This window comes from Lissotriton vulgaris, chromosome 7 (genome assembly GCF_964263255.1).
Source record: "Lissotriton vulgaris chromosome 7, aLisVul1.2, whole genome shotgun sequence".
In the NCBI taxonomy this organism is placed as follows: Eukaryota; Metazoa; Chordata; class Amphibia; order Caudata; family Salamandridae; genus Lissotriton; species Lissotriton vulgaris.
In genome coordinates this window covers 361,917,212-361,944,694 of record NC_141695.1, presented here as the reverse complement: position 1 = coordinate 361,944,694, position 27,483 = coordinate 361,917,212, and the positions used below count along the sequence as shown (strand labels likewise).

The following is a 27,483-nucleotide window of genomic DNA, read 5'->3' as shown; positions in this document are numbered from 1 at the left end:
TTTCACTCGTAGTAACCTCATGACACTTATCTCATTAACTTGAACACTTGGCATTTCTTCACCCCATGATTTTAACGTCTTTTCCCTTTGGCATACGGTATTACTACATATATGTTCACTTATTGTGTTTCACTTCAACCTTCATTATATATTTTTGACCAATGGAACCCCTGCATGCCAATGCCGATCATTGAATAGTAGTTAGGATATATGTTGTTGGAAGACTATATGGGATACTTCCTACTCAGACCATGCATTTTTCTCATTGTTTTGTTCACAGAATGGTCCCCTGACGAAGGGCAGAAGTCATGCCCGAAATGCATTGGGACTGATTTAAGAATGATGCATACACTGTTTGTTATCATTTAAGGATTCTTGGATCATCACAATCATGATTTTTGAAACAAAGAGAATCTTAAGAATGACAGTCAGTCATTAAACATTCAACAAAGTTTACTTTTGGTTTGAATACTTTTGCTCTGAAAAAACTTTATTATACCAGTTCTTTCTGGTATTCTCTACTCTGTGCTCAGGGGGACAACCCCTAACAGGAGTTGCACTCAGAACAATTAAAACCTTGACAGACAAAAACGGGAGATGGGCTATTGCACTATTAATTATAGGAAATATATGTTTTGCGTGGTCTATTTATTTATTTATTTTAATTTATATAACAGTGCACTGCTACCCCAAGGGGTTTCCCGGCGCCGACAGAAAACAACAGGATGGAAAAAAGGAACTATTGGCTGAAAAGCCAAGTTTTAATAGATCTGCGGAAAGACAGAAGGTCAGATTGTAAGCGGAGGGGCAATGGAAGCGATTTCCAGAGAGTAGGGCCGGGTCTATGGTTCAAATATAGACAATCCTTCTGTTATGGATAAGATAAACATTGAACTTCTTGGGTGGGATGGGGAGCATCTTATATTTGGTGATTTTAACTGTATCATGGATACCAATATTGACACTACTAAAAGGGGGCATTTAGGAGGATGCGTAAAACTAGGGCAGCTATTTTAGAAATTGGGCGTATCCATAATATCAAAGACGCTTGGAGGGTAATGCACCCTAATGTTGTTGGCTATACTTATTATTCTGTGGCGCATAAACTGTGCTCCCGCATTGATATGGCATGGGCATCTAATGATGTTCTGGAAACAGGCATTATGGAGATATGCCTACGGGTTACATCCGATCATAACCCTATCATCCTCTCTTTTAAAATACAAATGAAGAAACTTAATCCCCGCCGCTTCTCGTTCCCACGACATCTATAGTTTAATATAGATTTTATATCGAAACTTAAGGCCCACATAATAGATTTTTTGGTAATTAATACTGGTTTAGTCTCGTATAATATGGTTTGGGATTGCTGCAAGGCTAGCATCAGGGGCTTTACTCAGCAATACATATTTAGGCAGAACTCGGTAAACAAAAAAGACACCGATAACACCTTAGCAAAAATATTATTTGCCGAAAAAAAACTGGCAACAGCGCTGGTACAAGGATCCAATTTAGAAGAATTAACCTATACTTTAATTGGCCTTAAATCTGATTTAAAACAGACATTGAGAGAAAAGAGTCTCGCAAAACTGAATAAATATCGTCTTTCCCAATATGAAGGTGGGGAAACAGTAGGGAAGATATTGGCTTATAAGGTAGCAGAAAATAAGGCTAAAACACTTATTTGGGCCATTAAAGGCCCAAACAATGTGACATACAATAATCCCTCTAAAATATTAGAACAGTTTGCTAGATATTATAAGGAATTATACACCCCTGAAAACCGGCCTGGTCTTGATGACATCTATTTGTATCTACAGAATAATGAAGTGAACCATATTGATATTGAGCAAGAAGATACGCTAAATAAGGAAGTTACTCAAGAAGAAATAAGAGCTGCAATTGCCGCTCTACCTTCGGGTAAATCGTCAGGGGAGGACTCGATCCCGGTTGAGCTTGATAAACTCTGTATTGAGGAATTAGCTCCTACACTCAGCCAAGTGGTCGGATATATTGGACAAGAGGGGAAAGCCCCTGAGTCATGGAATGTCACGCAAATCATATTTTTTCTTAAAAAGGATAAAAATCCAGATTAATGCGAGTCTTATCGACCAATTTCTTTAATAAATACTGATGAGAAAATATTCGCCAAAATAATTGCTAACCGGCTCGCCCCAATAATTTCTGCTCTGGTTGCTCCACAACAACATGGGTTTGTACCCGGTAGGGATACTACGACTAATATCAACATGGCGTTTACGGCTTTTGATGTTGCCAGAGTAAATTCCACCCCACTCGGAATGATACTACTTGATGCTGAGAAAGCATTTGACGGAGTGAGGTGGGACTATCTCTGGGCTGTGCTGGATAGATTCGGTATTAAAGGTTCATTTTTGAAACTGATAAAGGCTTTGTATGATAACTCAAGGGCAAAAGTCTGCTATGCAGGGATGCAGTCGGATACATTTTCTATTTTGCGTGGCACCCGTCAAGAGTGCCCACTGTCACCGTTAATATTTGCTTTATCACAGGATCGAGTAGGGACCTCAACTACTCCTAATTTACTTCAAGCAGCGGGAGGCAGGCGTGTCAAGTGGAAAAAGGTGGCCCAAGCACCGGACATGCTAGCAGAGATCTATAACCAGGTAGCCGGACCTTAGTAGTGGTTAGCGATTTGTGGAGTCGCAATTGTAAGTCTTTATACTTTTCGACCTTGCAGGCTACCCACAACAGGCTATTTAGTACACTGGCCGAATTCTTTGTAACCTCCAATACTGGTAGGGTGAGGGCACCCAAGCGAGAGCACTGGTTCAACAAAAATTGCAGGGAGGCCAAAACTACCCTGATAAAGGAGGTGAACTGGGGTACTCAGCTGACCATCAGAAATTCACGGCTAACCTATAAAAGTCTCACCTGAGTGGGAGGCCGAAAGATGGGAAAAAATTAGAGCAGCTCTTGATGCCCGTGAGTTCAGGTCCTTTTGGAATTTGGTCCGTGGAGGCTCGGCCACAGGGTTGTCCGCTATTATCCCTAATATTTATTTATTTATTTATTTATTTTGGCAATTTTTAAAGCGCAAACAAATACCCATAAGGGTGTCTCGGCGCTAATTCACAGAACTCACTAGAAGGTGTCAGGGGAGTCCAGAAGGGGATTAGGAGGAAGAAAATAGCCATGTCTTGAGGCTTTTACGGAATTTTAGAAGCGTGGGAGCAGTTTTGATGTGGAGAGGTAGAGTGTTCCACAGCTTGGCCGTGGCAATGGTGAAGCGTCTATCTCCCCAGTTGGCCCTTTTAGTTCGATGGACTTTCAACAGAAAGGCTGAGGAAGACCGTAGAATCCTGTGTTGTTCAGCTGGAAGGAGAGCTTCTTTTAGAAACTGTGGTCCAGTATTGTTCAGGGTCTTGTAAGCTATACACATAGCTTTAAATTTGATTCGGCTCCTGATGGGGAGCCAATGGAGTTTTCTAATGTACGGGGAGACGGATGAGAATTTAGGGATGGCCAGTAGGGTTCTGGCTGCAGCATTTTGTATTGTTTGTAGTTTTTTAAGAACTCCTTCCTGCGCATTCAGTAAAAGTGAGTTACAATAATCTGTTCTCGAGAACACCAATGTGCTGATGAGAGTCTTTCCAGCTGATTGAGGAAGATAAGGAAGCAGTTTTTTTATTTTTTTGAGAGTGTAGAAAGCCGATGAAACAATGGCATTGGCATGGTGGTGAAAAGTCAGCTTGTTGTCAAAGATGACTCCCAAGTTGCGAACCTTTTCTACCGGCTTGGGTGGAGGTCCCAACTGAGATGGCCACCACTGAGGAGACCATTCTGGGCGCAAGCTCCCGAATGTCATCACCTCCGTTTTGTCGGAGTTAAGCTTGAGACAATTTGATGACATCCAGGAGCTTATCGCCTATAATGAAGAGGTGTGGCTTGCTTATTTCAAACCCCTCTACTCATTAGGGTGTGAGGCCATTCCGGCTGATTTACACGAATCTGCAAGTATTTATGATACAGCCCTCGCAAGGGGCAGGGTTCACGATAGCTACCGCTTTACGATTCTGGAAATCAAGGCGGCAATTAGGAGCACTGTATTAATGCCATTATGCAGGGTCTGGATATCCCCCCGACTTGGCTGGGAGCTGAAATCATACCCATCCATAAGAAAGCTTCTCCCTTGCACCCGGCCAACTACCGCCCCATATGTTTGATTGACGTCCTCCAGAAACTCTTTGCCAGAGTCCTCATAACCAGGTTGCAGAGTTGGATGGACGACCACCACATCCTAACCTCCCTGCAGGCAGGTTTCCGGGCAGGGGTTTCTACGATCGACCAGCTGTTTAGATTGCAGCTGGTGCACTTTAGGACTGTTATCCTAGGGGAGGGTAGTCTGTATTTAATTTTTGTGGACCTTCGGTCCGCTTTTGACCTAGTCCAGAGGGACAAGCTCTGGCTATCCTAAATGAGATGGGTGCCCCGGCCTATTTGTGTGAGCTACTCAAGCGTATGCACCAGGGCACGTATGCGAGGGTGAGGTTTGGGAGGGGTGGGAAATTGTCATCCCCGTTTCCAGTGGAAAGGGGAGTGGGGCAAGGGTGCGTTTTAGCCCCCACGCTTTTCTCCCTATTCCTCAATGGTTTGATTGCCTTCCTAATGGGAGCAAAAAACCTGAACTCTCCTACCCTAGTTGGCCGGAAAGTTCCGGCCCTAATGTTCGCCGACGATACCCTCCTACTGCAAAATCATCGAGGGGTATTCAGCGCACATTAGAGGCATTTTCAAGTTTTTGTAAACTAAGGAATCTGGAAATTAATTTTGCTAAAACCAAGTATATGGTGTATAACATGAAACACCAGAATTGTCCCCACCCGCACCTGGATGGAATGGCTCTCGACCGAGTTTCCACATTCGAGTACTTGGGGGTCACTTTAAATGACAGAATGGACTGGGGTTCGCAGATTGCTAAAGCCAATTTGAAGCTTGCCCAGTCCTCTGGTGGTATCCTAAAAGTCTTTAATGAATCTTCCCTCAAACTGATGGGACCACCCGTAGAAATATATAAAGCTCAGGCCAGAGGAGGTGTGCTTTACGGTGTGGAACAATAGGGACATGTAAGTGTGGTCCCCCTCTCCATTACTGAGAATAGTTTCATGAGGCGTCTGTTGAGACTTCCCTGGAGTACCCCCCTCACCCCCTTAAGGCTGGACATAGGTCTGGTGCCTATCCAGGATGTTGTCTCGAATCGTCCATTGTTATACTGGAGACGGCTCTGGGCCACCCCGGAACTCGGGAGTTATAGGGAGGATCTGCGGGATTTGCTAGCTAGAAGGGGCGCGGGAAGGATCCCATGGCTAAAGTACATTCAGCGCCTCTCTCAGGCCCTAGGTAGGAGGGATCTGTGGTCTTCCCCGGAGGAGGCCTGGGCCCTCCTCTCTAGAAAAACTTTGAGTTTGGTGCTGAGAGAGCACGGTATGGCTCTCTTATTATCAAACTCTTCCTTGGGTAGGCTTACTAACACCTTTTTAGTGACTAAGGTCCATCCTAATTTTGAGAGATTCTTCGATGATATCCAGCCCCCGCTGGCCAAGAAATGATACGTCTAGTTCAGGCACGGCTCACTTCCCCTAAGTGAGGCCACTGACAAGTGGTCAAAAGTTCCAGCCCCTGTGAGCACTTGCCCAGGGTGCGCGGGTAGCAGAGAGACAGATCTACACGTTCTGCTCTTTTGCCCCTCTTACTCCCTGGCAAAAGCTAAATGGATAATTCAATTCTGCACGTCCAGGGGCATACGGGACTATAGAGAGACCTTTAGAATTCTCAAAACTGATACCACTTTTTTGACAATATATTTAACAGCAAAATTCCTTCTCTCTATGTGATTTACAAGGTGTGCAATACTAAAGGAAAATAAAAAAACATAATAGGGGAGGTCCCCCTTTATTAAAGTTACTTCAAGAACGTTGTTTTCTGAGGTCTTTTAGTATTTTTTAAATATTTATATAGTATTGATGTATGTGTAAATGTGTAAATATGTCTTTCTATGGTTTTTAACTGATAATAAAAGCTTTTTGACTGACTGACTGACTATTTACTTTATCTATTGAACAGTTTATAGTTGCAATACAAAAAAATCTGCGTATAGTACCATTCTCATCTGGTTTAAACAACCTTAAAATTACGGTATACGCGGATAATATTGCGGTTTACTCGACAAATATTGAAGAAGCAATATTAGGGATTATCACGGAGGCCAGGACGTTTGGTTTAGTGTCTGGATACAAATTAAACACTAATAAGACGCAAAATATTATGAATTACAAACCAAAGGATCAAATTCAGGGAGTTTATAAAATGGCTACTTATCTTGCTGTAAAAATTTCTGCCTGCCCAGAAGAGATAGCTACATTGAATTATGAAATACTGTTAAAAGACACTGCTGCTGTTTTAAAAAACATGGCACAAAGTTCCACTGAGTTTAATTGGCAAGATTAACTTAATTAAAATGAAGATCCTCCCCAAATGTATTTATTTATTTCGATCAATTCCATTCCGCATTAATAATTTTTTTTTTAACGCCTAGATGGCAAATTAAGCAGCTTTATATAGGGCTATAAAAAAGCACGACAAGCAATTGTTTTAATTAAACTATCTTATGATAAAGGGGGTCCTGACTTCCCTGATTTCAAAACATACTTCTGGTCGACATTTATAGGTCGCATTTGTAGTATAATACTCCCCTATAAAGAGCCATTTTTTTATTATGCATGTATACTAGGAACTGAATCTAAATTGTTTTTATATTGTTTATTTAATCCAAATTACTTTAACCCCTTCCATGCTCATGACGAGCTCAGCTCGTCATGAGGCACAGTGGAGCTGTGCTTATGACGAGCTGAGCTCGTCATGAACAATGGGTTGGATGAGGATCCAGCATGGGAGGGGAAAACCCTTAGCAGCCAAGGTGTTAAGAGGGTCAAATTTAAGACTGCAAGAGATATAGTTTTTCTATGGAGAGCCATTACTAGCAAATTCCAAATGCTGTTATACCTCCCAGACTCCCTCTATGGGACAATCCAGCTCTACCAGGAATTTTTCACGATGGGGGTGTGGGGGGAGATCATGGGCACAATTGGATATTAAAAATCTTGGGGATTTAAACGATAATATTGGGTTTTTATCTTTCGAGAGACTTAGAAGCCTCTATAAAGTTACGGAAAGTATGCGCTTAAAATATTATCAAATTAGAGACAATTTTATTCGCAGTCTTAATATCAATGTATTATCGGACTCGTGCATATGGGAATGTATCCATTTAGCTAAGAATAAATCATTGATTAGTTCCGCATATAGAAGCTTCAACTCCCAGACAAATGGTGGCTGTAGGAAACTAGCCTTACGCTGGAGCCAGAAATTGGAGGCTAATATCACCCCTGATGATATATCTTCCACACTGGATACTATTCGTAAATCAGTTCACTCATCTAGCTTAAGACTGCAGTCATATAAGGCTATTTGCTTTATTATACTCCTGCACGTATTTCGAAATGGGCATCAAATAACTCAAGGAGTGATCGGGCTAGATGCCCAAAATGTGATCTATATGCTGCTGGTCTTGCACATATGTTTTATTTGTGCCCATTATTATTAACATTTTGGAGAGGTCTGGAAAGGACCGTGTCACACAAATTGAATAGATCAATATAATTTACTGCCGTAGATGTATTATTGGGCCCACAATCTTGCGACCCCACCTTAAGAAAGCTTATTAGCATTATACTGGCCTGCGCTAGGCTTGCAATGGCCAGAGCATGGATCGCACGAGATCCACCTTCGACGGCAGAGTGGTGGGCAATTATAACAGATACATATAATATGGAATGCGCATTAGCTAAAACCAGGGGCTTAAGAGCATTATGCAAAGTGAAAAAAATATGGGGAGAATTTGTCTAGGAATGTGCTAAGAAAACTGTTTATTTGTTAAATTGGAGTTATGCTTTTCTCATCTGAATTCAAGCCCTTTTGTTTTTATATATAAGATTATTTACCTTATGGCTATCATATCGAAGTGTCTTAACTTGTGTTGCTTGCCACAAAATGTCTTTTTTTTATTTTTTCCTGTTTTTATGATGAGTTTCTTTTCTTATTTTACTGTAACCTTGCCTTCATGTCCTTAATAAAAATATTTTTTTAAAAAAAGGAAATGATCGAGTTCATGAGGCCAGATAATCATAGGGTGGTCATTTTCCAATTTTCCACTGTTTTTGATGAGCTACATTTCAGGCGGTTGATCAGTATTCCTTGCCCATGGCTTGGAGGCAGTGTTCTTTGAAAGAGGAGAATAGGTCCGGCTTTTGAGCTTCAGAATTTCCTGGGTGTCTTCTGCATGGCTGTAACGTGTCTGATTGAAGGATCAGATGAGTACCCATAGTAGGTGTGCAGAGATGATGAAACATTGTGTTTCATACCAGTCACTGCAGAAAAGAGTTGAAGAGGACAGTGGGCACAAGATGATGCTTCATCGGTATGAGAGATGATACTAGATCCATTCTAGAAGAGTTTCTTAAATACTAAGATCTCCTTACCCATGTGGGGTGATGCACTGAATCAAAGGCAGAGGATGTGTTAAATAATGATAAGACAGCCCATCCATTTTTGTGGACACTGGTCTTCTGGCCATTCCAGAAAGCTCTTTGCAATAAAGGGTAAGTTATTGTCCAAGCCTTCTGTGTTAATGAGTTTGTCATGAATGGCCTCTTGCAGAAGGATTGCTAGTTAGCAGTGCCAGCTGGATTAATTTGATTGTGACCTACTTCATGTAGGTGGCCATGAAGTCACTGGGACAGATATCTGCTGATGGTGCCTGCAATAGACTGTGACACAATGTTCTCCAGACTCTAATACAATGTGTTTTTCTAGACAGTGAATACATGTAGCCTTTGTTCCAATATGTATGTCCGAAGGTCTTGTTCCCTCTATTTAGGGTAGAACATTTTTGTGCTGTTATTTCTAATACTCGTTTCCTATAGTTGAATATAAGTATGTAATGTGCATATATATATCAGAGTCATGATTTGGAGATACGGACAGTATGTTAGCATAATCTTGTATGGCATATATATATATATATATATATATATATATATATATATATATATATATATATATATATATATATATATATATATATATATATATATATATATATATATATATATATATATATATATATATATATATATATATAAATTTGCCAAAGACTATATGCACTTGCATACATCTGCAACATGCATACCGTTCATGCAATAGAGACCTTATTGCACACTGTGGATTTCTGGCTTGGTAGTCTGTAGGGTAGTCTGTACATTCTGCACAGAATGATGGAGTTACAGCTTAATGCTCATCCAATAACAGCAACGCTGTCACTTCTATGCCCAGAATGCCTTTGGGCATTATTAAGTTGTCAATGACCAAACATTCAGCAGAAAAAATATATCCCATTTTGGAAATCTCAAGTGAGAATTTTTGAGTGAGCAAGGGTGAGAACTGTATTTTTTAAGTACAATCCAGTGGGGTGAAGGAGAAGTTAAGAAGGAGATAGTATAATGTAGAGTTTTTTAGGTAGTTGATGGAGTCCAGATATTGTTGTAGGAAGTAGCAGAAGGCTTTGCAAAGAATAAGTTTTTATATAGGAGGTATATCTCAACAAGCACTGGCGTTGCCAATAGGTCTCGCAGTAGGAAAGTTGGAGCTATTGGTTTTGTAAATGACAAAGCCCTTTATGTTTTTAAAATGAAAACAAAAATAAAAGGCATTGTTATTTGCAATTGTAATAGCTCCAACTTTCCTACTGCGAGACCTATTGGCAACGCCAGTGCTTGTTTTATTTATGTGTTGGTTTTGAAAATAGCGAAATTAATAGCTTTGTCATTTACAATGCCAATAGTTTTAACTTTTGCAAACGTGACACCTATAGCATTTGTAATGCAATATGCGTTGTATTTACATGACTTAGATGTATTAATATTACAAATAACAATGGGTTTTATTTTTTATAATACTTAATACTTAAATAAAATTTATTGTAATTTATAATAGCAATAGCTTAAACTTTTGTAAATAACTTTTGGGAAGATTATGTTCAGTGTATTTTATTGTGATGAAAATCCAAGAACAGAAGTGAAATATTAACATCTTTTTGTGACATTTGTAATAAAGTTTGAAACATTGAGAGAACATATTAGAACCATTTGTTGAATGGTTGCACAGAGTGATGCTGTGGCCTTCAGTGGTGCTGAGTGATGCTGTGGGCTTCAGTGGTGCTGAGTGATGCTGTGGCAATCAGTGGTGAGTGCTGAGGTGTTGAGTGGTGCTGTGGTGTTGAGTGGTGCTGTGGCGTAAAGTGGTGCTGTGGCGTTGAGGGGTGCTGTGGAATTCAGTGGTGCTGAGTGATTCTGTGGTGTTGAGTGGTGCTGTGGTGTTGAGGGGTGCTGTGGTGTTGAGGGGTGTTGTAGTATTGAGGGGTGCTGTGGTGTCGAGTGGTGCTGTCGCGTCGAGTGGTGCTGTGCCGTTGAGTGGTGCTGTGCCGTTCAGTGGTGCTGTGCCGTTGAGTGGTGCTGTGCCGTTGAGTGGTGCTGTGGCATTGAGTGGTGCTGTGGCATTGAGTGGTGCTGTGACATTCAGTGGCGCTGTGACATTCAGTGGCGCTGAGTGATTCTGTGGCGTTGAGTGTTGCTGTGGCGTTGAGTGTTGCTGTGGTGTTGAATGGTGCTGTGGTGTTGAGTGGTGCTGTGGTGTTGAGTGGTGCTGTGGTGTTGAGTGGTGCTGTGGTGTTGAGTGGTGCTGTGGTGTTGAGTGGTGCTGTGGTGTTGAGTGGTGCTGTGGTGTTGAGTGGTGCTGTTTTGTTGAGCGGTGCTGTTTTGTTGAGGGGTGCTGTGGTGTTGAGTGGTGCTGTGGTGTTGAGTGGTGCTGTGGTGTTGAGTGGTGCTGTTGTGTTGAGGGGTGCTGTGGTGTTGAGGGGTGCTGTGGTGCTGTTGTGTTGAGGGGTGCTGTGGTGTTGAGTGGCGCTGTGGTGTTGAGTGGCGCTGTGGTGTTGAGTGGTGCTGTTGTGTTGAGGGGTGCTGTGGTATTGAGCGGTGCTGTGGTGTGAGGAGAGGTAATACGGGGGCAAAATGGAAGGCTTTGGGAGTAAATGGAAAGGGAGAGTGGCGAGCCCTTGAAGAGTGTAGGTGATACTTGTTGCTAGATTTTCACATTTAGTTGGAGAAATCATAAGATCCTTGAGTCAATGTTGATAAGAAATGCATGCCATATTAATGTGTGTGCAATGTGCTCAACCACAAAGCCTCTCCGGTATCATAGCAATAATTGATTCCCCATTATGTGAAATGCCAAAGTAATAAATAATGTAATATCTGTGCAAAGAAATCACAAACTGTTCATTGTTTGAAGGGATTCACTCTTGCAGTGGTAATGATGGTGCATTGGAAATGCCGTTGCAGTTTCATGTTAAACTGGTATTTATGTCAAACTAAAACAGCATAAAACAAGAACAGAGGTGAAATATTAACATCTTTTTGTGACATTTTTAAATAAAGCTGTGGCAGTAATTGCTTGTGCATATTACTAAAGCATTCGCCAGGCTCCTACAGTATGAGAGGAGAGATGGTGGATACATTTTGCTTCTGTTTAGCTCTTGGTTTTCTCGTTACTGGGTATTAGTGTGAAGTTTATGTGCTCAGATTATGCTGAAAAATGCTTGAACTGAAGAACGCGGCGATTTAATTAACACTGAATCCCGGCGCGCACGAATCAACCAAACAGTGTGATCCTCTGCAAAACGCAGTAACTCTCTGTAGGCCCCCTTGTTTGCCAAAATATTGAGTGCTTAGAAACGAGCTACCCATATTGCGGCTGTGAGACACACTGGACGCTTACGTTTTTTTAAGAGAAGTCCCAGTTTTAATGTAAACCACTTTTTAAAACAAACCGATAGCAATTCAATATTTACCATGTAAAACCTTCTCTTTAAAAAATAAATGGATCTGTAACCTAACGTGAAAAGCAGCAGGTATCATCCGAGTGATGACATCCAAGGGGCAAAGAACTGGTACGATAAGGTGATGAAAATAACTAATGAGGTCATCAGTGAAAAAGAGAATTTATAAAGGCATGTAAATAGGATAAAAGCAACCCGTCAGCTCCGAGAAGGAAAGACAAGTGGGGGCATTCCAGTATAACATTTTATTAGTAAACACAGTTTGGCGTTCTTGTGATCCATTGTTATTAATGCTGAAGTGATTGTTAACTGCGGGGGAGCACGTATGGGATCGTCTCTGCAGCAGCTGATATGAGGGACACCGCCTGCGGCCAGGTGACAGTGGATGGTCCACAGCGCGAGATAGTCTGCAGTGGCCCCTCCAGCAGCAAGCAGCACAGGGAAATCTGCAGGCGACGGGCCGGCCCCAATGTAAGAGAAGGAGGGGGAAGCCTGCTGCCGGCAGCTCCTTTGCCTGAAGGTGGGAAGTGCAGGGCTGGTCGAGGTCGCACAAGCATGGGAGGCCCCCGCGTGACCAGTGATGAAAGAGAGTCTGCCCCCGGGGCAGAGCAGGACTTCGGCAGCGGCCCAGCTGGGAGGAGGCTATGTGTTTTACACAACAGGTTGCAAGCAGGCTACATCTCAAATGGGGGCGGGAGAGCCTTGGGCGGGAATGCGAGTGAGGGGAGGCGGATTCGGAGGAAAGCCGGATGGGGGCGGGAGACTGGTGGGGGGGGGGGGGGGGCGCCATTTAACTTTGAATTACTGTCCCAGTCGAGATAAGCCCCACTGCAGAGGATGTTTCCTGTAAGCCTTCCTCTCTTTTTAGCGATGGACGTGATGAAAAAGAAAGGACGGCCATGCGAGGTGGGAGGAGATTAAGGCGAACATCTTTTTGTGACATTTTTAAATAAAGCTGTGGCAGTAATTGCTTGTGCATATTACTAAAGCATTCGCCAGGCCCCTACAGTATGAGAGGAGAGATGGTGGATACATTTTGCTTCTGTTTAGCTCTTGGTTTTCTCGTTACTGGGTATTAGTGTGAAGTTTACGTGCTCAGATTATGCTGAAAAATGCTTGAACTGAAGAACGCGGCGATTTAATTAACACTGAATCCCGGCGCGCACGAATCAACCAAACAGTGTGATCCTCTGCAAAACGCAGTAACTCTCTGTAGGCCCCCTTGTTTGCCAAAATATTGAGTGCTTAGAAACGAGCTACCCATATTGCAGCTGTGAGACACACTGGACGCTTACGTTTTTTTAAGAGAAGTCCCAGTTTTAATGTAAACCACTTTTTAAAAGAAACCGATATCAATTCAATATTTACCATGTAAAACCTTCTCTTTAAAAAATAAATGGATCTGTAACCTAACGTGAAAAGCAGCAGGTATCATCCGAGTGATGACATCCAAGGGGACAAAGAACTGGTACGATAAGGTGATGAAAAGAACTAATGAGGTCATCAGTGAAAAAGAGAAATTATAAAGGCATGTAAATAGGATAAAAGCAACCCGTCAGCTCCGAGAAGGAAAGACAAGTGGGGGCATTCCAGTATAACATTTTATTAGTAAACACAGTTTGCCGTTCTTGTGATCCATTGTTATTAATGCTGAAGTGATTGTTAACTGCGGGGGAGCACGTATGGGATCGTCTCTGCAGCAGCTGATTTGAGGGACACCGCCTGCGGCCAGGTGACAGTGGATGGTCCACAGCGCGAGATAGTCTGCAGTGGCCCCTCCAGCAGCAAGCAGCACAGGGAAATCTGCAGGCGACGGGCCGGCCCCAATGTAAGAGAAGGAGGGGGAAGCCTGCTGCCGGCAGCTCCTTTGCCTGAAGGTGGGAAGTGCAGGGCTGGTCGAGGTCGCACAAGCATGGGAGGCAGGCGGATTGGGAGAGTAGCCTGATGGGGGCGGGAGAGCCTGGTGGGTGGGCGTGAATGAGGGGAGGACTGGGCTGGGCAGCGAGGGGAGGCAGGCATATTACGAGGGAAGCCGGATGGGGGCGGGAAAGCCTGGTGGGAGGCGTGAATGCGCGAGGGGAGGCAGGCGGATTGGGAGAGAAGCCTGATGGGGGCGGGAGAGCCTGGTGGGGTGGGGGGGGGGGGCGCCATTTAACTTTGAATTACTGTCCCAGTCGAGATAAGCCCCACTGCAGAGGATGTTTCCTGTAAGCCTTCCTCTCTTTTTAGCGATGGACGTGATGAAAAAGAAAGGACGGCCATGCGAGGTGGGAGGAGATTAAGGCGAACATCTTTTTGTGACATTTTTAAATAAAGCTGTGGCAGTAATTGCTTGTGCATATTACTAAAGCATTCGCCAGGCCCCTACAGTATGAGAGGAGAGATGGTGGATACATTTTGCTTCTGTTTAGCTCTTGGTTTTCTCGTTACTGGGTATTAGTGTGAAGTTTACGTGCTCAGATTATGCTGAAAAATGCTTGAACTGAAGAACGCGGCGATTTAATTAACACTGAATCCCGGCGCGCACGAATCAACCAAACAGTGTGATCCTCTGCAAAACGCAGTAACTCTCTGTAGGCCCCCTTGTTTGCCAAAATATTGAGTGCTTAGAAACGAGCTACCCATATTGCAGCTGTGAGACACACTGGACGCTTACGTTTTTTTAAGAGAAGTCCCAGTTTTAATGTAAACCACTTTTTAAAAGAAACCGATATCAATTCAATATTTACCATGTAAAACCTTCTCTTTAAAAAATAAATGGATCTGTAACCTAACGTGAAAAGCAGCAGGTATCATCCGAGTGATGACATCCAAGGGGACAAAGAACTGGTACGATAAGGTGATGAAAAGAACTAATGAGGTCATCAGTGAAAAAGAGAAATTATAAAGGCATGTAAATAGGATAAAAGCAACCCGTCAGCTCCGAGAAGGAAAGACAAGTGGGGGCATTCCAGTATAACATTTTATTAGTAAACACAGTTTGGCGTTCTTGTGATCCATTGTTATTAATGCTGAAGTGATTGTTAACTGCGGGGGAGCACGTATGGGATCGTCTCTGCAGCAGCTGATTTGAGGGACACCGCCTGCGGCCAGGTGACAGTGGATGGTCCACAGCGCGAGATAGTCTGCAGTGGCCCCTCCAGCAGCAAGCAGCACAGGGAAATCTGCAGGCGACGGGCCGGCCCCAATGTAAGAGAAGGAGGGGGAAGCCTGCTGCCGGCAGCTCCTTTGCCTGAAGGTGGGAAGTGCAGGCCTGGTCGAGGTCGCACAAGCATGGGAGGCAGGCGGATTGGGAGAGAAGCCTGATGGGGGCGGGAGAGCCTGGTGGGTGGGCGTGAATGAGGGGAGGACTGGGCTGGGCAGCGAGGGGAGGCAGGCATATTACGAGGGAAGCCGGATGGGGGCGGGAAAGCCTGGTGGGAGGCGTGAATGCGCGAGGGGAGGCAGGCGGATTGGGAGAGAAGCCTGATGGGGGCGGGAGAGCCTGGTGGGTGGGCGTGAATGAGGGGAGGACTGGGCTGGGCTTGCATGCGATGCGCGTGCATGTACACGGGCACTGCATGAAAACCGCGGGGCTGAAAGCCCTTTGGTTTGAAGATGTTTTCGCCGACATGAATTCTCGCTACGCTCGATGCGCTTGCGCGCATCGATAGGTCGCGAGACCTAAAAAGGAGGTTCTGTACATAGACCAATATTGTGATGGGGTTGAAGAGGAGACCAGATTACAGAGACTAGAACGGTGGGAATGGTAGAGGAAGAAGGGCATTGTGGTTTTGGCAGTACCATGGCCAACTCTTATTTTCTCATTTATTAATATCCGTTCATATATATATATATATATATATATATATATATATATATATATATATATATATATATATATATGAAAGCTACCTTGATTTACACCTACTTTGCGCACTCAAAGAACGGGTGCTTTCGCGGGCGGTGTCCCCCGCAGTAAATTGAAGCTCTGACTTGCCTCGTATTTAGAAGAAAAGAGAAAGCACTCTCAGGAGCGAGTTCATAGTTTATTTCAGAAACCCACAGCAACCATGCGTTCTCTTTTCTTCTAAATACAAGGCAAGTCAGAGCTTCAATATATATATATACATATATATATAATTTAAGTCCCTGGAAGTAAAAGTGATTATCCCACAAATAAACAGTATGTTGCTTAGGCAGACAATCAAGAAGCCAAAGCCACCCCAACTATCCTTTGTTTTAAAGATGTATGACATCATAGTTGATGAATATGCTTAGAATGCAACAATTCGCATCCACTTACCCAAAAATCTGCAGAGCAAAAAATATCTAAATCTATAAATACAATAGAAAATAATTTGTTTGTGTTAAAACATATCCCTAATTTCCACATCTTTTTTTTTAAACAATGTCCTCAGGAGAATAATACCACAAGTGAACTATACAGTAGAAAATGCCATGCTTAGTAGTATATCTCAAAAACAAGTTGAAGACCCCTATCTATGACCCATATTAAGGTTGCTCATGAACCTTTTGCTCACTTCTTTTATGTAGCTATCATCATGGGGCCAGGCCACCAAAGCCTATGCTCTTGGCACTGCAGCGAGGCAGACCACACACTGCTGTATGGGAACATGAGCTTATTCACTGTGGCCCGAAATGCATGCATTTGGATGTCATTTGTATTCCACAAACCTATCCTTAAGATTTGCCTTTGATTAACATGAATTTAGCTGAAAACAGTACTTGCTCGTGTTTCCCGGATGCACAATGATTAAATAGCTAGTGCGGCATTGGGCCAATATTAAGACATTTTCCGTGTGAGTAGAATGACAGAATGGAGACTTGAGGTAAGTGCAAGATATTTTAAGAATTGTCCAAAATCTGTAATAATCCCGAGGTGGTGAGAGGTAAAGATGCCAGTGGGGGCAGGAGCGAAAGTCAGAGGAGGAAAATTTGAGTGAATCCGATGTTGACCTTTTGTACATTTGACCTCATCAAAAACCCAAACAGTTCTCCCCTAACCATTAAGTCTGATGTTCCACAAAGAAAGCAGCAGATTTCGCTATTCTTTGATTAAAAGGTCAAAGCACTGGTGGATCAGGTCGCCCACCCCACCCCCATTGAGGAGCGGAAATCCTTAGTCACCTGGCAGGACTTTGACGTCATCTCAGAAGATGACCTCCTCAAATGCAACCTCGAAACCAAACCCTCCAACCATTCTTCTGACCCCATCCCTAGCACCATTGCCATCGATTTCCACACCCATACTCTCTCTTACTGGACCAGGCTAGTTAATATCTTCCTCAGTCAAGGCTCCCTCCCTGTTGCCCTCCAATCAGGACAGGTTACCCCTCCGCTGATGCAAGCGACCTCAACAACTTCCGCCCTATCACCAACCTCCCTTTTCTTTCAAAAATCACCAAAAATGTGTTGCGAAACAACTTTCCATACATATTATGGACATTAATCTCAACGTTTTCTAGTCTGGCTTCATCCAAAATTGCAGCACTGAAACAGCCCTGCTGCAAGTGATTGATGATGTGCTGCATATACTCAACTCTGGGGAATCGTGTCTTCTGATTCTTCTAGACCTCTCTGCAGCCTTTGACACTGTTAATGATAGAACTCTCCTCAACACTCTTCAACAGAGAATGGGATTGGATGGCACAGTGCTTAAATGGTTTGCCTCTTTCCTCTCTGACAGATCCCAAATGATCAAGATAGAGAACAGTCTTTCATCTCCATTGGCTGTAGGTCAAGGCGTCCCTCAAGGTTCTATCCTGACACCCACCTTGCTTAATCTCTACCTGGAACCATTAGGGAACCTCCTAAGCAAATCTTGGAACCATTACCATCTTTATGCGGATGTCACTCAAATCTACTTAAAGGTGTCTTCCGCACACGATCTCTCACTACTCAACTCTACTCTCAACTCTATTCATAACTGGATGTTAGATCACCAACTCATTCTAAATCCCGCCAAAACTGAATTCCTCCTCCTTTCTACCTCTCTCTCACCTCCTCCTCCTGTTCAATCTTGGATGGATCAGCTGAACTTACTCAACAACAAACCCATCCTTGTTGACAGCGCTAAATCCCTAGGTGTCATTCTTGACAAAAGACTCAACCTAATCTCCCACATCAACTCTATTGCTAAGAGCGCACATTACCAGTTGCGCCTTTTGTGGAAGATCATTGGTTCTTCCCAGAGAAAGACTTAAAAATCTTGGTACAATCTCTGGTTCTCTCAAGACTGGATTATTGCAATTCTCTTCAGACGGCCTACCCAAAACCCACCTCTCCCCTCTCAAATCCATCCTCCATTCAGCAGCTCGCTGCATTTCAGGGTGTAAACAAAGCGACCACGTCACTCCTATCCTGTCCTTTCTACGATGGCTTCCAATCGAGGCAAGTTCTATTTACAAAACTGCCTGCATCACAGACAAACCCTTACAAACGTCCTCCCCTCGTTACCAGGCGAATAAATTGAAATTGTCTGGAGGCTCTCGACCTTCTCGCAATGCGGAAAAGCTTCTTCTTGAGCCCCCCAACCCCCTGTCTTCAAAAGGGAAAGATCGATGGTGCAATCCTTCTCAGGCAATGCTGTGAGAATCTGGAACTCGCTTCCCCCATTGCTTCGTGCCACCTACCCAGTTCTTCAAAGCTGACCTCAAATCTCTTCTTTTCCAAAGACACTTTCAGAACTAATACTTTCATTCTCAGGCCCCTCTTCATTGTAAATTTGTATTTTTTCCTGTAAATTCATTTCCTCAGGCCCCTCTTCATTGTACATTTGTATTTTTCCTGTACATTCCTCACCCCTGCGTGTTGTGTTGGATATTGTGTTTGTGTACTCTTCATTTTAAGTCTCCTGTTTATCTTTGTAATGTTCTATTATGCAACACTTTTCTTTCGTAAGGTAACTGGCTCTACCGTACAGCGCTTCGGGTTCGGGTAATGTCCGCGCTTTATAAAAATGCACTAAATAAATTGTGGTGAACTTGTCTTCTTTTATTGTCGCTACAGGACTCTCCTACCCGAAACCGTCCTTTCGGATCACCTCCGGCAGCGTGACCGTGAGAAGAGGAAACCTGACCATGAGGTGTGCGGCTCAATATAGAAATATGGCGTTTGTTCTGTATCGAGATCGAGCTGTATACCCTGTCCCTACACAAGACCCTTCTGAGACCAAAGCCGTCTTCCACTTCACTGATGTAAACACGGGGCAGGAGGGGAGCTATCAGTGCAAGTACTATTCAATAGTAGACCCTCGCTTTGAGTCCGAGCCCAGTGACACCGTCGAGGTAACGCTCCGAGGTGAGAGCTGTGACTTGTTCTTTTCTGTCTTCTGTTGCTTTCGTGTTGTGCGTGTCTCTGGATTTAGAGGGTTATTTAATTTTATGAAACTTTTGTCTTGGTTATCACCGGAAACTCGAGCGCCTTAGATGTTCACAACATTTGGTATTTAGTTTACTGCCCACGCGCTGGCCTTGAGTCTTGTCTGCACTGGGGAACTTAGGGAAGGAGGCGGTACCCCACGAGGCAGCGGTGGAAGGACTCCCAGTGTGACAAATGCCATCCAGTGCTTTTTAAAAGCTCTTCGTGTCACAGAAACCTGGACCCTGGAAAAAATACGAATGAATCCAAAGTGCTGGTGCAAACCGTTGTGCGCATCTCTCCTCAGAGGCAGACTATTCTAATACTTCTTAGAGGTTGGCTGGGGAGGTGAGGTGGTGCCTATCGGAGACTGACCCTGCCTAAGCTGAGTGTGAGAGGATGGCTGAAGCTGACCAGGTGGGAGAAGAAGTTTAGTTTCTCGCCTTTATGTTTGTTTGTTTCCCTCTCATCACAGACAACTATCCGAAACCATCGGTTGTGTTGAGCCCCAGCGTGGTCGCCAGAGGAGGAACTCTGACCATAAGCTGTACAGCGGAGTATCCGAATATGAGATTTTATCTATACAAAGAAAGTAACATTTACCGTCACGTGGACCCCACTGGAAACGAGGCCTTGTTTGTCATTAGCGGAGTCCGAGAGACGGAAGAAGGGCGCTATGAGTGCCGTTATCAACCCCGATACGGACCGCTCGTGTGGTCTGACGCCAGTGAACACTTCCGGATACGAGTCCTAGGTAACAATGTACAATTGTGCTTTCTCACTGTCTTTGAACACTCGTCAGCTTGTCTTATAGTATGTTTTGTTTTGTGGAGAAAATGTGCACTCAGTAACGGAGCGTTGTGCTGTTGTTACTTGTTACAGTGGCGACTGTTGAACTTTCAGACAGGAGGCTCCGTTACTGCACTAGATTATTACCCCAGTCCGCACAATCTGCCTCCCCCAGGCCTTTGGAGGGGTCTGACTCAAGAAAAGTTGAGAGGAAATAGGAACAGATGGTAAAGGTCACAGCACCTTATTTCAAGGAGACGGCTTAAATAAAACTTTCACATAAATTTAAATATTACAAGTATAGATTATTAACCAATATTAGTAAAATTAATACTGTTATTGAAGGGATATTGACTACTCCTTATAGGGAAAAAAGTAAACAAGGTGGGGGTGGTTTGATTATACGTGTCCCCCTGCCTCAAAACAACTGAAACAAGCTCTACATGATAAACCTAGGATAATGATGTAATCAAAAACGTACGCTTTAATTGCAAATCTGTTCTTGAAGAGAGGAAAAGTGAGTTACAGGAGTTAGCGTGGGACAAGTTATCCATGGCAGTTGATACAGCTAATAATAAACTATTCTGGGAAACTGTGAACTCACTGTTTTTAAAGTGTGACTCATTTCCTGAACTACTATCCCATGTCAATTGTGAAGCCTGGGTGACACATTTCTCAAATATGTGTAACCCCCTAGACCGCCCTTAAACCACGAAGTATCTAGGACTCAAAGCCCAACACAGAGTAAGTGGCTGATTATACCTCTAAATATTACAATTGATGAGGTTATGGCAGGATTGATGGGAAGTAGGGGAGGGAAAGCACTGAGTCCAGATGGGGTCCCAGTAGATGTCTACAAAGCAGCAATAGATCTATGGGGACCCATCCTTACTAGAGTTTTTAATTTAGCAGTGATAGATTATATTCTGTCGACATAGGGCCAATCAGTTATTATCTCAATTTAAAAAAAGCAACGAATCAGAAGCTAAAAAGTATCATCCCATTTCGTATCTTGATTCATCAGTGAAAGTGATGAGTAAAGTATTACCGGTGAGATTGGAAGAATGGGCTAATGATAATAAAATACTATCACCAGTACAATATGGTTTTAGAAAAGGGCCAGGTACGATAGCGCAATGCATTAATTAAAAACTTTTAATAGGTAAATATACCTGTGCAAAACAGGGGCGATTATACATATGCTTTTCAGACCTTAGTAGTGCCTTTGATCTTGTTAATCATACCATCCTGTGGCCAATTCTGCTTGACCGTGGAGCTCCCAAACCTATCATTTGTTTTCTCGCAAGGTTATATGAGACTTTGTCATGCAGAGTCTGATATGGACAATATGGTGAGAGTACCCCAGTTAAACGTGGTTACCGCCAGGGTTGCGTCTTGACACCAATGCTTTTTTCACTATTTATAAATGAGGTTAACAAATCCCTTCAATCGGTAAAGGCGGATGCACCTCAAATTGCTGGCAGTTCCGTACCGGCCCTGCTTTATGCAGATGATGCTGTGTTGCTCTCTAGAACGCCGGATGGCCTACAACAACTAATGGACAAGTTCTGGACTTTCATTAATAATACTAAAACTTTTACTATGGTGTGTGGCCCTAAACTCAAGAAATGCAAAAACCTTTTATATCGAGAAAAGCCCAGTCGAAAGTGTTGATAATTTTTGTTACCTTGGAGTAAATTACTCAGGAAATGGGAACTGGGCGCATGAATTAACTAACATCTGTTCAAAGATGATTAAGAGTTCACATGGGATTTTTAGATTTGCATTCAAGTTAGGTGGTGCTCTGTGTAAGGGACATGGTAGATATATATAAGACCAGATTTGTTGGCATTGCCTTGTATGGTGCATGGGTGTGGGGCCACAACTGTAGTCAATTTTGACAAGAAAAGAACTCCTTTTTGAAAAACGCCTTTTAAATTTGCCTTCTTTTGCCGCTACTGAAATAATACATCAAGAAGTAGGATTAAATTATGAATCAGATCTGAGTGCTATGCGCTCAATACTGTTATGGAGATCAATTTGGGCCAAAGACAAAACTAAATGTACCCAAACCATTATCAATGATTGTCTACTCCTGGATAAAATCTCTCATATCCCCTGGTTAAATATATTTTTGGCTCATATAGGGGCATATGTATCAAGATTCCATTTTGCGATTTCTAAAAAGCGATTTTTAAGGAATCGCTATTTAGAAATCGCAAAATGGAATGTATGTAGAAAATCGCTATTTTTTAGCGATTTCTTAGTCTTCCTTATTTGCGAATTCGCAATTTGTGAATTCGCAATTAAGGAATAATTTCCCATGCATTCCTATGGGCCAGGAGGTCCATAGGAATGATTGTAAAATATTTCTTAATTTGCGAATCTCAATTTGCGAATTCGCAAATTGAGAATAATTTCAAGGGTGCAGGGGTGTCTCAAAGACACCCTGCTGCACCCCTGAATTGTACATGTGTGTGCGCACATACATGCCCTATGGGCATGTGTGTGCGTCACATGCCACCTTCAAAAATGCCAAATTGTGCATTTTTAAAAGAATTCACAAATTAACATCAACTACAAGTTGGTGGTAATTTGCGATTTCTTAACCAAAATTCGCAATTGAAAAATGCTAAATACATAGCATTTAAGGAAAAGCAAAATTGCGATTGCTTAAATGCTATGGCAAAATAAGGAATCGCAAATTCTTGAGATTCCTTAATTTGCAAATTTTTGATGCATGACAAAACATGCAAATAGACTGTTTGCGATTCGCAAAGGCCGAAATTCTGCGAATGTCGACCTTTGGGATTCGCAAACGGCTTGATACATCTAGGCCATAGTAAATTATTCAAGTTCCAGATTTATGTAAACCTAGGACAGGTGATAACTCTACCAAAACAGGAGATAAAGGACATTCTTTTCAACCCATAAGAACGAGATCCGTATCAGAGAAGTAGGAAAGCAATCTACATTTGTATTTTATCAAACAATTGAACATAGAAGGGGTTTTAAGGATTATTTGTCTTTATTTACTAAGACCTCACATCGCTTTGTTCTGATTAGGCTGAGAATAGAAACAGCACATCATTTAGTTGCTTTCCCTACAATGAAAATGTGTCCTACTATCCCGTGCCCATGCAATGAGACATCTAAACAATGCACCATGCACTTTATGCTATTTTGCAATTTTTATCAGTATTTTAGACGTTTTTATCTGAAACCTGTTTAAAAAACACAAAGTGAGAACAACCCTTGCTGCTAGGAAATTACTTGTTACTCTTAACGACCCGGGGATATGTGTTTATGTTGCGTCATTTATTCAAAAAGCAATAGATGTAAGAAAAAGCATTGTGCCTGTTAATTGAGTTATATGTAACTAATTGGATTGTCTTATGTATGACGGACACTGTTTCCAGAACTTATTTTAGATTTGTAATAGCTTTTATGGTGCTGTACAAACCGAATTAAGCTTGTTGAACTATCAACTATGAGTATCATGAATGCTTAGTGTGCTGTGCGCCACACCCAGGACAGGCCCCCAGCCAGCCTTTCTTATGCCGACGTTTTCGGTACCTGTAAGAGCTGCCTAGACTGAGGGATCTACATGCTGTTTGAGGCCTGAGATGCTGATATCTATGAATTCTTTTTATTTCCCATCCTGCCCATTCCAAATGGATTTTTATTCTCATCATTCAGTCATGTTATAAGAAAGATAATGTGCCTGGAAGGAGCACGAGGAGGAAATGAAAGAACCTGTTTGTGAGAATTATAGATCGATGCTTTATAGTTTTAACAAAAAGGTAACATATAACAACTGGGGAGCGCTGACATCCTCATTAAGGCATTAAGAAATCTCTGTGCCACATTTTATGATAATTTCTTGCAGTACTTTGCCGTATCGACCTCCTCACCCCCCACCCCCCATTTGATTTGTGTCCTGTTCAATCTGGTAGGTGCAATGTTAATAGTGCTTTGGTGTAGTACAACTTTCAAGCCACAGACAAGTGCAGACATTGTAATGTAATTATGGTCACTAAATACTAGTTGGTTAATCTTTGAGGTGGAGAACATATAATTCATAATTGTCGCGATTAACACATGTTCAATGACGGATGCAGCATTCCTGCGTATGAGAGTTGGTATTACACCACCACATTCTAATAATTCAAGGTCGTATTTTGCCATCATAAAGTTTAATGCTTCACTGTAGTCATTGTGTGGGAAGTGTAAACAATCATCACCCTCATCGTTCCTATTCCCACAAATTTTAGTCATAGACAACAGGCATGTTTGCGTGTTAGAATCCCAAACCCATATAATTGCAGTATTAGTATTAATTGTACTCAGCAGATTATCAAGCCCTTTGTCTAGCTCAAATACGATACTACTGCGAGTTGAATCGAATACATTATTATAGAAGTTAACCATAACCACAGCCCTACTTTCTTTGCAATGCAATCACAAGATCTGGGAATGTGCTCCTATTGTAACAACTCTTTTAACAACAGCTGGTAACTTATTTGAGATGAGGATAAGAAGCCCCCCTTTGCTCTTCCTGCGGGGAGGGCACTGCCTGCAACCAGTATGAGGTAAAACCCTCTATATAAACAGAATCAGTACACCAGGTTTCTTGCATAGAAATTATATCCAGGCCATGATTAAAATGTAGTCATCATAGTGTATCCTGTTTGGTCCTTTAAACCGCTGATGTTCCAGGTTGCTACTGAATATCCATTTTCTATTATCCTCGCTGGGCTAACATTAAAACCCTCACATTTACTTTCTGTATCTATACTTATATAAGGGATATCTACATGTATGCTTTCGATGTTAGTGGCAGTAGTTAATTCATTTTCTGGTGGATTAATAGCAGCAGGTACTCAAGCTCCATAATCAGCTATCCCGTCTCCAGTATGGGGGATCTCCATGCTAAAGGACCATGCTCCCTTTTGTCAATCAGAATCTTGTAAATATATATATATATATATATATATATGAGCCAAGGTGTATTGAAGAATGAGATGAGTGGCTGTATGAGTGTCTGAATGGATGAGTTTGTGGGTGTGTGACTGATTGTAGAAGTGAGTGATTAAACATGTCTTAGTGAATGCATCGGTGAATTACTAATCTGTGTGAATATCTGTATCAGACTGTCAGTTAGGATGTCTGTGTGAGTGGGTGGGGAGTGTGAGACTCCCTGCATGGATGTGTGAGCAGTTGATTTGCTGGGTGTATAGGTTCATGAGTGTGTGCGAAGGGCTGTATGGGTGAGTGAGTGTGGATTTGGCTGTGTTCGTGAGTGAGTGGTATATATGTGAGTAACTACATATGTGAAAGGCAGTATATGTAAGTATTGGAATATAAAAGTGACTATATGTGAGGCTAAGGATTGTGAGAGTGACTGTATGGATGAGTGTATACTTGTGTCAGTGATTGTATAAGAGGGTAAGTATGTGTTAGTATGAATAAGTGAGGTGGTGTGTGTATAACTCCATAGGTGAGTAAATGGCAATGGGATTAAATATTTGCACGAGTAACTAGGTGTGTGAGTAACTCTATGTGTGAGTGGCAGTGTGTGAGTGTCTGTATGGGTATATGATTGCATATAACAGTGGCTGTTTTGATGAGTGACTGCGTGAATGAGTGACTGTATGGGTGAATGAGTAGATGTATGTACACCTATGAATCAGTGAATGGGTATGTACGAACTGGTATTGGTGTGCCTATGGTTTCAAGAATGCTACTTTATATTTTATAGTGAATGTATCAAAGGCTAGGTGAAGAAAAAGAGAAGAGAAGTGCAGAAAGAGGGGAGGGATGTGTAGAAAGAGGGCCCGGGGTACAGAAAGAGGCAACAGAGGTGCAGAAAGATGCAACAGAGGTGAAGAAAAAGACAAGAGAAGTACAGAATAAGGCAAGAGATGTGCAGAAACAGCCAGGAGAGATGCAGAAAGAGGGAAAAGGGATGCAGAAAGAAGCAACACAGGTGCAGAAAGGTAAGAGAAGTGCAGAAACAGGCAAGAGAGGTACAGAAACAGGAATGAGAGGTGCATAAACAGGGAACAGAGGTCTAGAAAGTGGCAAGAGAGGTACAGAAAGACGGGAGAGGGGAGTAGAAAGAGGCAAGAGGGGTGCAGAAAGAAGCAACAGAGGTGCAGAAAGAAGCATCAGAAAGGATGAAAGAGACAATAGAGTTGTAGAAACAGGCAAAATATGTGCAGAAAGAGGCAAGAGAAGTGCTGAAAGAAGCAACAGAGGTGCAGAAAGAAGCAAGAGAAGTGATGAACCAGACAAGAGAGTTGCAGAAAGAAACAAGAAAGGTGCAGAAAAAAGGAAGAGAAGTGCAGAAAGAGTTAAGTGAGATGCAGAAAGAGGCAAGACAGGTGCAGAAAGAGGCAAGAGAGGTGCAGAAGAAGGAAAGAGAGTTGCAGAAAGATGAAAGAGAGGTGCAGAAAGGCAAGCAAGGTACAGAAAGAGGCAAGAGGATACATCAAGAGGGAAGAGACACGCAGAAAGAGGGAACAGTGGTATAGAAAGAGGCAAGGGGGTGCAGAAAGAAACAACAGAGGTGCATAAAGAGGCAAGTGAAGTACAGAAAACGGCAAGAGAGGTGCAGAAACTGGCAGAAGAGGTGCAGAAAGAGGGGACAGGGGTGCGGAAAGAACTAACAGAAGTGCAGAAACAGACCAGAGAGGTGCAGAAAGAGGGAACACGGGCAGAAAGAGGGAATAGAGGTTCAGAAAAACCGAAGAGGGGTTCCGAAAGAGGCAAGAGGGGGTGCAGAAAGAAGCAAGAGAGGTGCAGTAAGAAGCAAGAGAAGTACAGAAGAAAGAAGTAAGAATGGTGCAGAAAGAAGCAAGAGTGGTTTGCACACCATAAGTTCCAATTAAACACCCACATTCAGGAATAAGTAACAGGTGACCATTCCAGGTTTGCATCTTCCACCATGCTGTAACACTTGTTGCTGCATTTTTGGTAATGTTTGAGCCGTTTAGCTAGAAACAAGGTTTTTTTGTTCCAATCTGCAGATTATGCAGCAGATGATGGATTATGTGCCAAATCTGGAAAATGTCTAATTAATCCAAAATCGGTGCAGCCGAACAGTCGCATAATTCCAGTGACCCGGCTCATATCTCCGACGAGGTCCAGAAGTGCTCCTCAGTGGTTCTTTCTTTTTTAAGTCTCATTGAGTTTATAGTTTAGCTTCTATGGAAATGAGGAAGACTAAAGCTTATGTTACCACTCCACAACACAGACTACTATACCACATAATTACTTTCCATAACACATACTGTACATAATTCCTATACACTACACCACATACTCTCTAGCCACATAAT

At 42.6% G+C, this 27,483-nt stretch overlaps 1 protein-coding gene across 3 annotated transcripts in view; it reads left to right on the top strand.

Moving 5' to 3' along the window:
* LOC147701646 (osteoclast-associated immunoglobulin-like receptor) overlaps positions 1 to 27,483 on the top strand; it is a 909,258-nt gene that overhangs the window by 291,684 nt on the left and 590,091 nt on the right. For all 3 annotated transcript variants that reach the window (XM_086930267.1, XM_086930268.1, XM_086930266.1), the window contains 2 exons: positions 19,001 to 19,291; positions 19,827 to 20,105. In XM_086930267.1, the coding sequence (XP_086786393.1) occupies positions 19,072 to 19,291; positions 19,827 to 20,105 (499 nt within the window). In that variant the 5' untranslated portion in view covers positions 19,001 to 19,071. The remainder of the gene's footprint in view (positions 1 to 19,000; positions 19,292 to 19,826; positions 20,106 to 27,483) is intronic.